We start from the raw sequence: 12,374 nt of genomic DNA on the forward strand, positions 1-12,374 counted from the left end.
AATATCTAATGCACTAAATAAGTTGTCAATCCAATTTTCCTAGTTCTTGGAGGAAAAAATTTCAATAAACCTAATTTCATATAATAAAATACAAAAGAACAAGTGGGGATGTGACATCATCTGCCCACCTAATGAATATTCATGACGACTGTTTTCACAAAATATTGCTAAACTTTAAAATTTTAAATTCAATAACTTTGTTATTTGTTATCCGATTTTGATGAAATTTTCGGCATTTTGCTCAGTGAATTCTACTCTATTTATTAAGCTATAAATACTTTCAGCCCGGACCATCCCTTTAACGCAGATACACATATAGCGCCATCTCGAGTCCTGAACTACTCATACCTGGCTAGTCTCCTGACCCATAATACTAGTGTAGTCTAGTAATACAGACCCACTTGAATGATAACATGCTAATTAACTACTCAATACATTAATACCGCAATAATTATGTTACCAAGTAGCAAAACAATTACTTTTCCTCTCAAAACATTTTAGTTTCTCTATACAAATACATTTATAGGTCAATTTATTCTCTGTAGTATTATCAGTAGGTATATGAAAACGTATATTTTAAGACTATTTATTTATAACACACAGTCAATGAGAGACCACACTCAGTTCACTCTCCCTTTAAATTGTAGCTATTTCCTTGGAGAGAAGATTTCATACAGTTGGCAATCTTAGATTTTGTTGTATTTTTAACAAAACAATTTAAAAAAACACACAGATGAATGACCCATGAGAAACCATTGACACTATAACAATAAAAAAATTAGGTATTTTGATTTCATCAGTAATCCAACTCATGGAGACTTTTCTCTAACTTATCTTTGTCACAGCAATCGTCTCTATGCCGACAACTACAGAAGATGCTATTCTTGGTAAGATTTGTTTATTGCATTCTTAGCATTAAAGTAACTAGACCCATGCAAACCAAGCAATAATTTGTTTTTGTCCTTATGGGAGCCATTCGTTCGCATGAATATTCAAAATAAACTTTAGTAAAACCAACCAGTAATTTACAGGATAATTTTGATATAAGGGGGCTGTCTTATTCTGAAATTCACGGGCCAATCTCCTCCAGTCTGTGTAGGGGAGAGAGGGGTAAATAAGGCCACCTTTTTCATAATTCCAATCATATCTTTCTAATGTGTAGCAGTAGAAACATGATTAGATGTTTAATACTAGGTCTCCAGGGGCCTGTTGCAGAAAGAGTTGCGTTTAAACGCAAGTCAAAATATCAATCGCAAGTCCCAAATGCGCGCTGTTGATTGGTTGAAAATCAAGTTGCGCGTGATTTTTAGAGTTGCGTTTGATTGCATCTCTTTCTGCAACGGGCCCTAGTAGACCTACATTATCCAATAAAAATATGAGAACTGATCAATCTCATTTGCATATCAGTGAGCATTAAACATTGTTGTCAGGGGGCCTTAATTGCCCCATTGATGAGGCCCCTTGATTAAAAACTATTTTTTGCTGCTATATTTAAAGTAAAAAATAGTTCAAGGTCAAGTCCACCCCAGGAAAATGCTGACTTGAATAAATAGAGAAAAATCAAACTAGCATAGTGCTGAAAATTTCATCAAAATCGGATGTAAAATAACAAAGTTATGACATTTTAAAGTCATGTGATGTGCACAATTAGGTGCACAATTAAAGCCATGTGATGTGCACAATTAGGTGAGTCAGTCGATGATGTCCATCACTCACTATTTCTTTTGTGTTTTATTGTTTGAATTATACAATATTTCATTTTTTATAGATTTGACAATAAGGACCAACTTGAATGAACCATATAGTATTAAAAAATGCTAATTCCACATGTTCAGGGAGGAATTAATCGTTGTATCACTTGACAATGAGGAGAAAATTAGAATATTTCATATTTCATATAATAAAATACAAAAGAAATAGTAAGTAAATGACGTCATAGTCTACTCATTTGCATACCAGCCAGGATGTGCGTATAACTGTTTTGTGAAATTAAGCGAAACTTTAAAATGTCATAACTTTCTTATTTTACATCCGATTTTGATGAAATTTTCAGTGTTATGCTTGTTTGATTTTTCTCTTTTTATTTAAATCAACTTTTTGATGGGGTGGACTTGTCCTTTCAGTTTGTTTATACAATCACTTAATATTTACTAGTAATAATTACAGGATTGATTCATTCATGTCCCTTCCAAGGCTTCTGGTATTCGATCAAAGGATCAGAGGTTAAGGTTAATGCCCAGTTGGATAATAAATCTATCAGTGTATTGCATTAATGCAGACTGACCACTTTCTTCCTTACCCCTCTCTCCCTTCTCCCTCTCCTTTCTCTCTCTCTTTCTCTCTCTCTCTCTCTCTCTTTCTCTCTCTCTTGTATTCTTGTTGTTAGAAATACACTTTTTTCATTATGGGATGGATGCAGTGAAAACCAGAGAAATTATTATGGGATATCAGGGTTGGGGCTTGGACCTCTTGCTTTTTGGTAGTGGTTGGCAGATGTGAGTTTTGGTTCAGTGAGGAGACATCAAAATGTAGTTCTATATTGTTTTTAAGCTTCGTCTGTTCAAATGAGGAGAGAGCGTTGGCCATAGCAATGGGCAAGTAAATTATAATGTAGATGTGGCTTAAGGCTAGGGTTAATTTTTAGTTGATATTTAGTTTAACAATTAGATAAAATAATGATAATTTAAACATTTAATTACACTTGTAACTTTCCCTACTTCAGTTTCTATTGTAGTGTGTACGTGGTCCTGTTGTGAGGGATGAGTGATGGCATTACTTCAACTTCTTGTTAGTACATGTGTATGTTTCTATTTCTCAACAACCCCCAGTTAACTACTGGCTAATCCAAACGAACATATGCCGCAGCAGTCCAAGGCACAACCACGTTTTACATTATGTTTCTACACCTTCTATTGGAAATGGACACTTTTAGTGTACATAAGCAAGTGTGGAGATGTCTACACTGCATTTTACTGTTTTAACAGATGTAACCAACAGTGTTAATTATGTTTTAATCCGGGGGCCTCAATTGCCACATCGGGTATGTAAATTTCATAGGCTTCCGTTCAGGAAACAAGAGAAAGTGGTGATTTTTTTACAGTACTGGCATGTACAATAAAGCCTTACAAAAGTAAACTAAGATAAAAGTTGATACACATTTCTGGATTGGTACAGTAATCTCCTCTCTAAAGTGGCGATGCTGTTTCGGATTTTGAGGTGCTGCTAGGTTTGTGCTCCTCTTGGCCATGTGCATTGGGCTATGAGATATTGTTAATGCTCGAGATATGTGCTAAAGTACTGTCTCAAATACCACACAAACAGCAATCCCTTTGACGCTGGTAAACTTGAGCAGTGAGCCAAAGACTGATTTGGGCCTTATTTACCCCGTGGCCTCAACTACCCCACTCTCCCCTATATATTTCACAGATGAAAAATTGTTTAGAGAATAACAAATGAATATGTTGTTGACTGATCGTTTTACAGAGATGATTTAGTGATATTGCACTACACTTGTACATTAGTGATATTGCATGAACAATTTACATCTTTTCTGAGACAGAACTATTTGACACACATATTTTGATTTCATGCCCAATAAAATAATGTGAGAATCAAAGGAGAATAGAGAAGAAACAAGCGTCAAAGAAGGCCCTATGATTCTTGATTGTGCCGATATTGTGATTGGTTTTGTACATTTACCACATGCAACTGGTATGTAATTTAAGTGCAGATTTTAGTTACACTTTAATATATGTGAAACATCCCCAGGTCTTGATGTATCTCCTTTTACTTTGAGCATGGACCTATGAAGAGATGGACTATCAACGCGAGCATTTCTTTGGTCCAATGATAGTCACCGTCGCTTGGTTATGCACATCTTAATGAGAACATACAGGTGTTGTAACAATAGCAATTACCATGACTACCAAGGCGTATCTGATTACCAAAAGACGGAACAGTTACCCGGTCTTGATTTTTGTTGGCTGATACCCTGTTTTAGCATGAGCCTTTCAGTCAACATGCTTCATATTTGGAGCGGCAAACTTGAGAAGCAGACGATCTTTATGATATAAAATATGATATCATAGATCCGCTAACTACCGCTCACACACAAGGACCTCAATAACATTGAGAGATACACGATCTATATATGTTATGTACCACGTATATCTGGAATATTATGGAGAAACTTGGGAAAATTAAATTTCAAATGGTGAACAATCAATCACAATATTGCCTCTATATTAAAATATGCAGACATTTCTCCCAAATAAAACATATGGAACTAAGATTACCAAAGGTAAAAAAGAACTGCACATCGATTTTCCATGATTTAAGTGATTTGTTGTCTATTGCGCATATAATTTGTGAAATATAAATGTCCAGTCACGAACTGCTTCCTTCCCTTCTCACGGTGACGATCATTGAACCAAAGAAGACTAGTATGAAGAGAATGTTATTCAGAGGACAATTACAGTCACCTGTTAGTAAATTCATTAGGTAAGCGATGAATGTCCACCTCTTCATAATAATAATAATAATAACTTAAACTTATATAGCGCTTTTCATGAAATCATATCAAAGCGCTTTACAATGTAGAACATACAAAATATATTAACAAAAGTGAAATTAGAAATCATATAACTAAGAGAGGAAAAGGTCCATGCTTTGAGTAATCTCATGATGAAACACATTGAGTTGACCACCATGGACTTTCTTTGATCATCTACTTTTGTTTGTTTACATAGGTGTGGTCACAATGGAAAACCATCGCGTCTTTACAAGCTTCCCAAGGTCCCAGCCAAAGAGAAGGTTGAAGATGCCCTTGTGTGTGAATTCCATCCGGTATGTATGAATTAACATAAGGGGGAGCAATAAGCCAGATTGGAGTTCCATTCTGCGCATGATCAGAAGAAGGTCATTTGAACTCTTAATGGCATGGTGGTTTAATATTTAATGAGATAAGCACCAATTCTGATGTCTTGATTATTCATATATTCCTTTTAAATGTGTTTCCACCATGTTTCCACTAGAAAGCAACAATGCGATCAGTAACAACTGGTATTTAACAGTTGGCCAAGTTCATTATAATAGCAACATGCGAATGCATTCAAAGTAGAAATGCAACAAAATATCTTTATAAAGTGTTCATTGATGTGCTATTCTTGTCACCTGGGGCGGTATTCTGAAAACGTTCTTATCTTAATTTTGTTCTTATCTACGTCACGTTCTCAAATTGGTATTCTGAAAACGTTCTTATCTTTTTCTTATCTTTTGTTCTTATCTTTTTCTTATCTTGCTTTCCATCCTATGCTGAGCGCGTAAATTTATAACTCGCGCATATACAAAAGCGTGCTAAAAAGATAAGAACAAAATCAAGATAAGTGGTATTCTGAAAACGTTCTTATCTTTTATCTTTCTTATCTTCTTACGATATTTATGATAGTATTTAAGATAGCGAGAGGGTTATCACATCTCATGATGTCCGCGTTCTTTCTTGCTCAAAAATAGATGGACACTGGTAGTAACCGGTATTTCTCCCATGCACCCTTTCTTTAATTCACCCTTTATTTTGCCCGTCTCTTATTCTATCCTTTTTTTTTAAATTTATATATTTATGTTCTCTTTTTCTTCTTTTCTATCTGTCTGTCTTTCTTCCTTCCTTTCATTATCCGGTTTGTTTTGTTTTCTTTTGTTTTATTCTTTTTAATCTTTTAATTTCTTCTTTATTTTTCTTTTCCTTTGTTTCATTTAATCTTCATGTTTCTTCCTTTTTTATTTTCCGTTTTCCTTTTTTTTCTTTACTAAGTCTTTATTTCTGCTTTTTTATTTCCCTTTTTTCTCTCTTTCTTTCCATTTCTCTCTTTTTTCTTGTTCTGTCTACCTTCACTTTATTTTTTGCAATATTTTTATTTCTTCCTTATTTTTCTTTCATTCATTCTTTCGTCTTTATATTCGTTTTTTCCTTTTTTCTTTCTTTCTAATTCCTTCCCTTAAATTTCAAATTTCCTCCCTTATTTTTCTTTGTTTTGTTTATTTTCAATTTTGTTCTTTTTTTGTTCGTTCGTTCGTTCGCTCTCATTTTTTTAAATTTCTGCTTTCTGACACTTTTGTGTCTTTTTTACTTTCTTTATTTCTTTTTGTTCTTTCTTTCGCTCATCCTTTTTCCGTTCGTTCTTTATTTACTCTCTTTCTTTATTTTCTTTTTTCTCTCTGTCTTTCTTCTATTAATTTATAAAAATCTTTTTCTTTATTCTTTCCATGAATGGTTTTCGTTGTTTTTTCATTCATTCTTCATTTTTCCTGCCTTTTTATTTTCCCTTTTCGTTATTTTTCTTTCTTTCTTTAAATTTACCTTTCTTTCGATTTATCTTTCTTTAGTCTTTATTTTTGTTTTAATTTCTCTTTCATCTTTTCTCTCTTATATTTTCCTGTATTTCTCTCTCTCTCTCTCTCTCTTTTGTTTCATTTTAATTTTTTCTCTTCCTTCACTTTTTACATTTTTTATTCCTTCCTTTTCTCTTTCTTTCGCTCGTTTTTCTGTTTTTTCGGTTCTTTATTCCTTCATTTTATCCTTTTTAATCTTTTTATTTTGTCCTTTTCCGTTTTTTCCCTTTAAGTTTCTTCCTTTATTTTTACCTTCATTTTTTATTGCTCACTTAATCATTGATAATCGTTCTCTTTCTCCTCCTTTTTATTTCTTTTATTCATTCTTTTTTCGTTCTTTTAATTTTTGATTTTCTCTTAAATTCTTTTTGCTTGCTTTCTTTCGTTTACTCTTTCTTTCATTATTTTCTGCTTTGTTCCTGTCATTTTTTTTAAATTGATTTCTAATTCATTCTGACCATTTTCTGTCTCCTTTCTTACCTATTTACTTTCTTTCTTCCCGTTTTATTCTTTATTCGTACCTGCTTTATTTACTTTTTTTCTTTAATTTCTTTCTTTATTTTGTGCACGTGTCTCGAAATAATAATCAGTCATTGCGTATAAAAATGCCTATTTCGCGCAATGCGCCAGAAACAGTGTACGCGCAGCGCCCATGATATTCTCTTGACATAAGGAACACTTCTATTGGTTAAACTGCCAATATAAGCCAATATAAAGCGCATTTTGATTGGTAATATCTTAAAAATGGGCGTATTGAAGATAAGAAGGGGACAGTCTTTACAGAGATAAGAACGCGTTAAGAAGATTTTCAGAATACCGATTTGCAATGATTTTAGCGTCTTCTTATCTCAATGAGATAAGATAAAAGATAAGAACGTTTTCAGAATACCACCCCTGGTCTATGCCATTTGTGCATCCTGCTACATATGTCATGCTAGCTTACGTAATATCTTGCTTTGAAATTTGCCTATCCTAATGGAAGAAATGAAAGGTCAATTGTACAAACTTGCCCATGAGGTAACTCCAACCTGGTCTGTTCAACATAGCAGTCAGTGATTTTTACCCGACTATTGTTATAAGCTATTGCAAATCCTTGAGTCTGATTGACTGGGAGCAAATTAGTCAGTGGAAATTACTGAAATGCTTTTTCTTGGACAAGCTATAGAAAACTGTAACAGGTCAAGTCCACCCCAGAAAATTGTTGATTTTAATCAATAGAGAAAAATCAAACAACCATAATGCTGAAAATTTCATCCAAATCGGATGTAAAATAAGAAAGTTATGGCATTTTAAAGTTTTCCTTATTTTTCATAAAACAGTTATATGCACAACTCGGTGATATGCAAATGAGAGAGTCAGTAATGTCCCTCACTATTTCTTTTGTTTTTTTATTGTTTGAATTGTACAATATTTCATATTTTACAGATTTTACAGATTATTGACCAACTTGACTGAACCACGAAATGTTAAAACAATGGTAATACCTGATGTTCAGGGACAAAAGAAAATTAAAATATTTCATATGATGAAATAAAAAAGAAATAGTGAGTGGATGATGTCATAAGTCCCCTCATTTGCATACCGACCAAGATGTGCACATCACTGTTTTGTAAAATTAAGCGAAACTTTAAAATGTCATAACTTTGTCATTTTACATCCGATTTTCATGATTTGTTTAGTGTTATGGTTGTTGGATTTTTCTCAATTTATTTAAATCAACTTTTTCTTGGGGTGGACTTGTCCTTAAAAAGAAAATGGATGGTATTCTCATTGCCTTTGTATAGTTAACCGTAGGTTTACTTAGACCATAATTTTTGAATACTATTACTTGTTGCCAAATCATTTTAATACCAAGTACAATTTCTTTATATTGTAAAATGAAAAGAAATACACAATATGAGTATACAATGAATTTCTATATATTTTAGTATATCTTTTTCTTGAATATGATCTTTTCATAAATATAAAAAAGGAAGGTCAATCCTAACATTCCATGGATGTGTCAGCTTCTTCTTAAAGTTAAATCTGTGTTTAATACCACGCTTGACAGACAGCAACAGTTGGAAACAGAGCAAAAAGAATTCCAATTAATGTCATTATTTGTTGATAAGTTCTTGGCAACATAATGATATTTGTCACAGGCATGCCAGACATAGCAACAAGCAATGCATGCAAATCAGACTCTATTTATTAGAGTAATTCATTTATTACCAATATGCTCAAAGGAATTTTTGTTACTTGATCCAGAAAACACCCATGAAGGGCCTTTCTTGGAAGATACATGTAGGATAAGGAGCTGTGCATTTTATTCTCTGCTTTCACTTTTTGAATAGTCTGTTTAGGTAGAAAAGGTGACAATGAGTGTTCCAAACTTCCTGCATTTTCATACATAACAATGTAGACTTTTCTTTTGTCTACTAGTTCAATAGACCTTTTTTACTAACATTCAAATGGTATGTATACTCTTTTTTTAAACAATGCTTTTCTTGACCATCTGAAAGCTTGTCAGGGGTTTGCCACTCCCAGCCATAGCGATGTATTGTATGCAAGTAGCATTCCAAGTTATGGTATCCATTCACAAGACTACATTCTATGAAATAACATTTCATAAAGGGCCTATCTTGGAAGGTACAATGATAAGCTGTGCATTGTATTCTCTGCTTGGTATTTTGTTCTCTTTATTCAGTGTTGCTTTTTAAATGGTCCATATTAGAAAATGTACTGCATGATCGACTGTTCTGCATATTTGTATAATTGCAGTAGAGACTTGTTCTTATACCAGGGCAATAGACCGGTTTACTAACATATTCAAATTTTATGCATACCAGTTTAACAAAGGTTGCCTCTAACAACCGGAAAGCTTGCCTGAGGTTTGCCCGACATAGCAACAACTAATGTATGCAAAGTGGAATCCAAGTATTGAAATACCATTGTTAGGTACAGGTTAATGGAATAACTCGTTACTAGGCCCCGAGGGAAGAAACATCCATAGATTTGACTACATTAGTAAACCGGTCTATTGTGGAAGGTGCATTTAGTAGCTGTTCTTGTATGTATTCTCTCACACTTATTGCGAGGTTCGTATGGTAATCTTACAATGCAGTAGCCGGTGACTTTAATCATGTGCTATCAAAATACATGCATCAAGGAATTGTGGTATCACTTATTCACTTGTGTGCACGAGCATTTACACATGATATTAATGGTAATGGCGTATGGTGTGATGTTTGTCCCATTCTGTATGCCATGCGTTTGCAATGTTATGTGCTACACTCAACCCAGATGAGGTGAATGGGTACCCTGCAGGATTCATTCATTGAATGTACTGAGCGCTACAATTAGCAGCCGGAGCTAATGCTGCAGTCACATTTCCTCTACGGCCGCTGTACGGCGAGTCAAACGGCCGTTTTATCTAATTTTATTCAAACCACCCATATGTAGCTGGTACAGAAAAAGTTGAAACGGCTGTTTTTGACTCGCCTTTCGGCAGCCGTAGAGGAAATGTGACTGCAGCACTAAGCCAGGGTAAAGATAACAATGCACCTCAGAATCAATTACCCAGATAGATGGCGCTATATATATATATCTTTCTACATCTGCGTTTAAGGCGAATTTCTTTGCCTTTTTTCAATGTTCGCAATGCGCCTCAACGCCCTCTACATGTACCTTCAACTTAACGTCTAAATGTGTATTATGACGGAATAAACCCATTCATAGACTTCGCCCTTTCGTAGGATGTATGCATAATATATATCCATTATAATTATTGTGTACAGGAGGATGCAAATGACGACACCAGGCCACACCTTATCACTCTGACGAAAGATAAGTGGATTATAAGACGTGATCTCAACACAGGGCGTGTGCTCCAATCAGTCTACCTCCACCCTCGGCTCAACTTCAGGTAAGTGTTTTCATAGATTTAGCCTATCTATATTCTTAGCATGTGGAATTTCTTATGCACTTCAGTTGAAGTCCCCCTATGTACCCTAATTTTCTTAGTATGTTTTTAGATATTGAAAGTCTCGCGGCTGCTGCACTTAAAATGTTTTCGTCCATTGTTCTATCAAATTTAAATTTTGAGCATACTTCATGTACCTCTAAGATTTTCCAGACATTTCATCAAGACATGGAAAGTTCATTCAAAAGTTTGAATCACACAAAATTTGAAATTTCATCAGCCCGAGACTTTCAAATTCAGGGTTTCTCCAAACTGATACTCATTCGTCTTTTCTCTTTGCAGCTATCTCAGTTGGAATGAGGAGGGATTTTCATTTATTGTCAAGACAACCAAATCACAAACTAATCAATTCATGAGAGCGGTAAGTGAACTTTATTAGACACCTTAACAGATGTCAGAGGTGCGTCTTTCATGTGGGAATTCTGCTAGCATATTTTCATAGCTAAATCTCGCATTTATTTTTGATAAAACAATGGGAAATGTCACTGTAAAAGATGAATTCTTTAGTAGTTGGATTCCTGCTAAACGTCCTGGCACAGACTTTTGCCACTTGAGATGTCTTATAAAGTCTCCCCCCCCAAAAAAAAAATAGTCTATTCTATTCAGGAATATGAAAGTATTTAAAACTGAATTGGCAAATGAGAAAGCTTTAAAAAAAAATACAAAGATATTTTTTTCAATTCATCAAATAATTAAGCTCTAATCTTGTGTCCACATATGGTTTGAAATCATTATTCATGATGTAATGAAGAAGAGGTGTGGTAGTTTCCATTCTACAATTCACATGACCAATGGGGGGGGGGGCACAACAGGAGTTAATTTATTTACTGAATTTACATCACATGAGACTCATTGGCCCGTATTCTCAAAAGAGGTTTCATTTGTACCATGGTACAAAACCTTTGACTGCATATTTATTTCATTATTTCATTGTTATTTGAATTGTCTTGTCTTTTCATTTATTTATCCTTCCTTTCAAATTACAATCGATAATTTGAAGTAACAAACAATATTGTAATATTTGTTCTTTTCAGGCTGATGTCCAATCTAACATTCTTCTTACAATGGCCGTATTCACTATCTATCCATTAGAGTTGAAGGCATGCATGGAAATCGATTGTAGGGTGAGTTCTCTCAAGCATTTTGTGAGGAAAATGGTGATTTTCACTGACTAAATTGTTCTGAGCCAATCAAAAGTGCAGATTTCAGTAGCTTATAACAGTTGGTAGTGGAAATCACTGACTATTTTGTTTCATGAAATGCTACCCTCCTTTGACCCGATTTACATGGCTTATTCATGTAATCGAACCGGTAGGTCTCTCTTATGATAGTTTGCTTGAGAGCATTTCATAAAAGAAATCAAATGTTTTAGCCGACAAAGTCTGTTTTATCCAACTGCGGTCCAATTACTAAAACTTGCAATAACAGTTTTTAAGCTGAAATCATTCAATTTGATTGAAATCATGTATTTTGCATATTTTCCTATTTGATCAATGAATATCGATTTGAATTTATTTATGATATACCTTGTTACATATATGTCTATATTGAAATTTGTTTGTAGTACAGTCCGACCTCTCTTATCCGGACACATTGGGACCAGCACCAATCCGGATAAGGGATTTATCCGGATCTGGGAGACCCAATATTAAATACACGCAAGCTGCGGCCTCGATCCCCGCAACGCGGCGGTAGCTACACGTTATCTATTGTTGTGGGCCGGGCGTACGGTACAGACATGTATTCACTGCAGTGTCAGTGCAAATTATAGGCGGTAATTTTTACGGAAATGAAATCGAACGATGGCCAAAACTGTTGGATAATTTACCTGCTAAAATGATTGAGGTATAAATCGAGCATACCTCGAAAGAGAGAGAATGAATGACTCGATGAAAGTAAGTTTTACAATTAGATCATCGCGGCCGCTATCGCAGCTTCGCAATGTCAGCCATTGTTATACTGACTGTAGGCTCAAACATGATAGATGGCGCTGTCCGTATTGAGGCCGAGCATTAGCTAGCGAACA

General features: G+C 34.5%; 1 protein-coding gene across 1 annotated transcript in view; it reads left to right on the forward strand.

Moving 5' to 3' along the window:
* LOC129275926 (DDB1- and CUL4-associated factor 17-like) overlaps nucleotides 1-12,374 on the forward strand; it is a 35,996-nt gene that overhangs the window by 8,142 nt on the left and 15,480 nt on the right. Inside the window, exons 3-7 of the mRNA XM_064109484.1 lie at nucleotides 846-887; nucleotides 4,749-4,845; nucleotides 10,164-10,291; nucleotides 10,631-10,709; nucleotides 11,383-11,472. Coding sequence (XP_063965554.1) covers nucleotides 846-887; nucleotides 4,749-4,845; nucleotides 10,164-10,291; nucleotides 10,631-10,709; nucleotides 11,383-11,472 — 436 coding nt within the window. The remainder of the gene's footprint in view (nucleotides 1-845; nucleotides 888-4,748; nucleotides 4,846-10,163; nucleotides 10,292-10,630; nucleotides 10,710-11,382; nucleotides 11,473-12,374) is intronic.

The sequence above is a fragment of the Lytechinus pictus genome, chromosome 14 (assembly GCF_037042905.1).
Source record: "Lytechinus pictus isolate F3 Inbred chromosome 14, Lp3.0, whole genome shotgun sequence".
NCBI classification, from domain to species: Eukaryota; Metazoa; Echinodermata; class Echinoidea; order Temnopleuroida; family Toxopneustidae; genus Lytechinus; species Lytechinus pictus.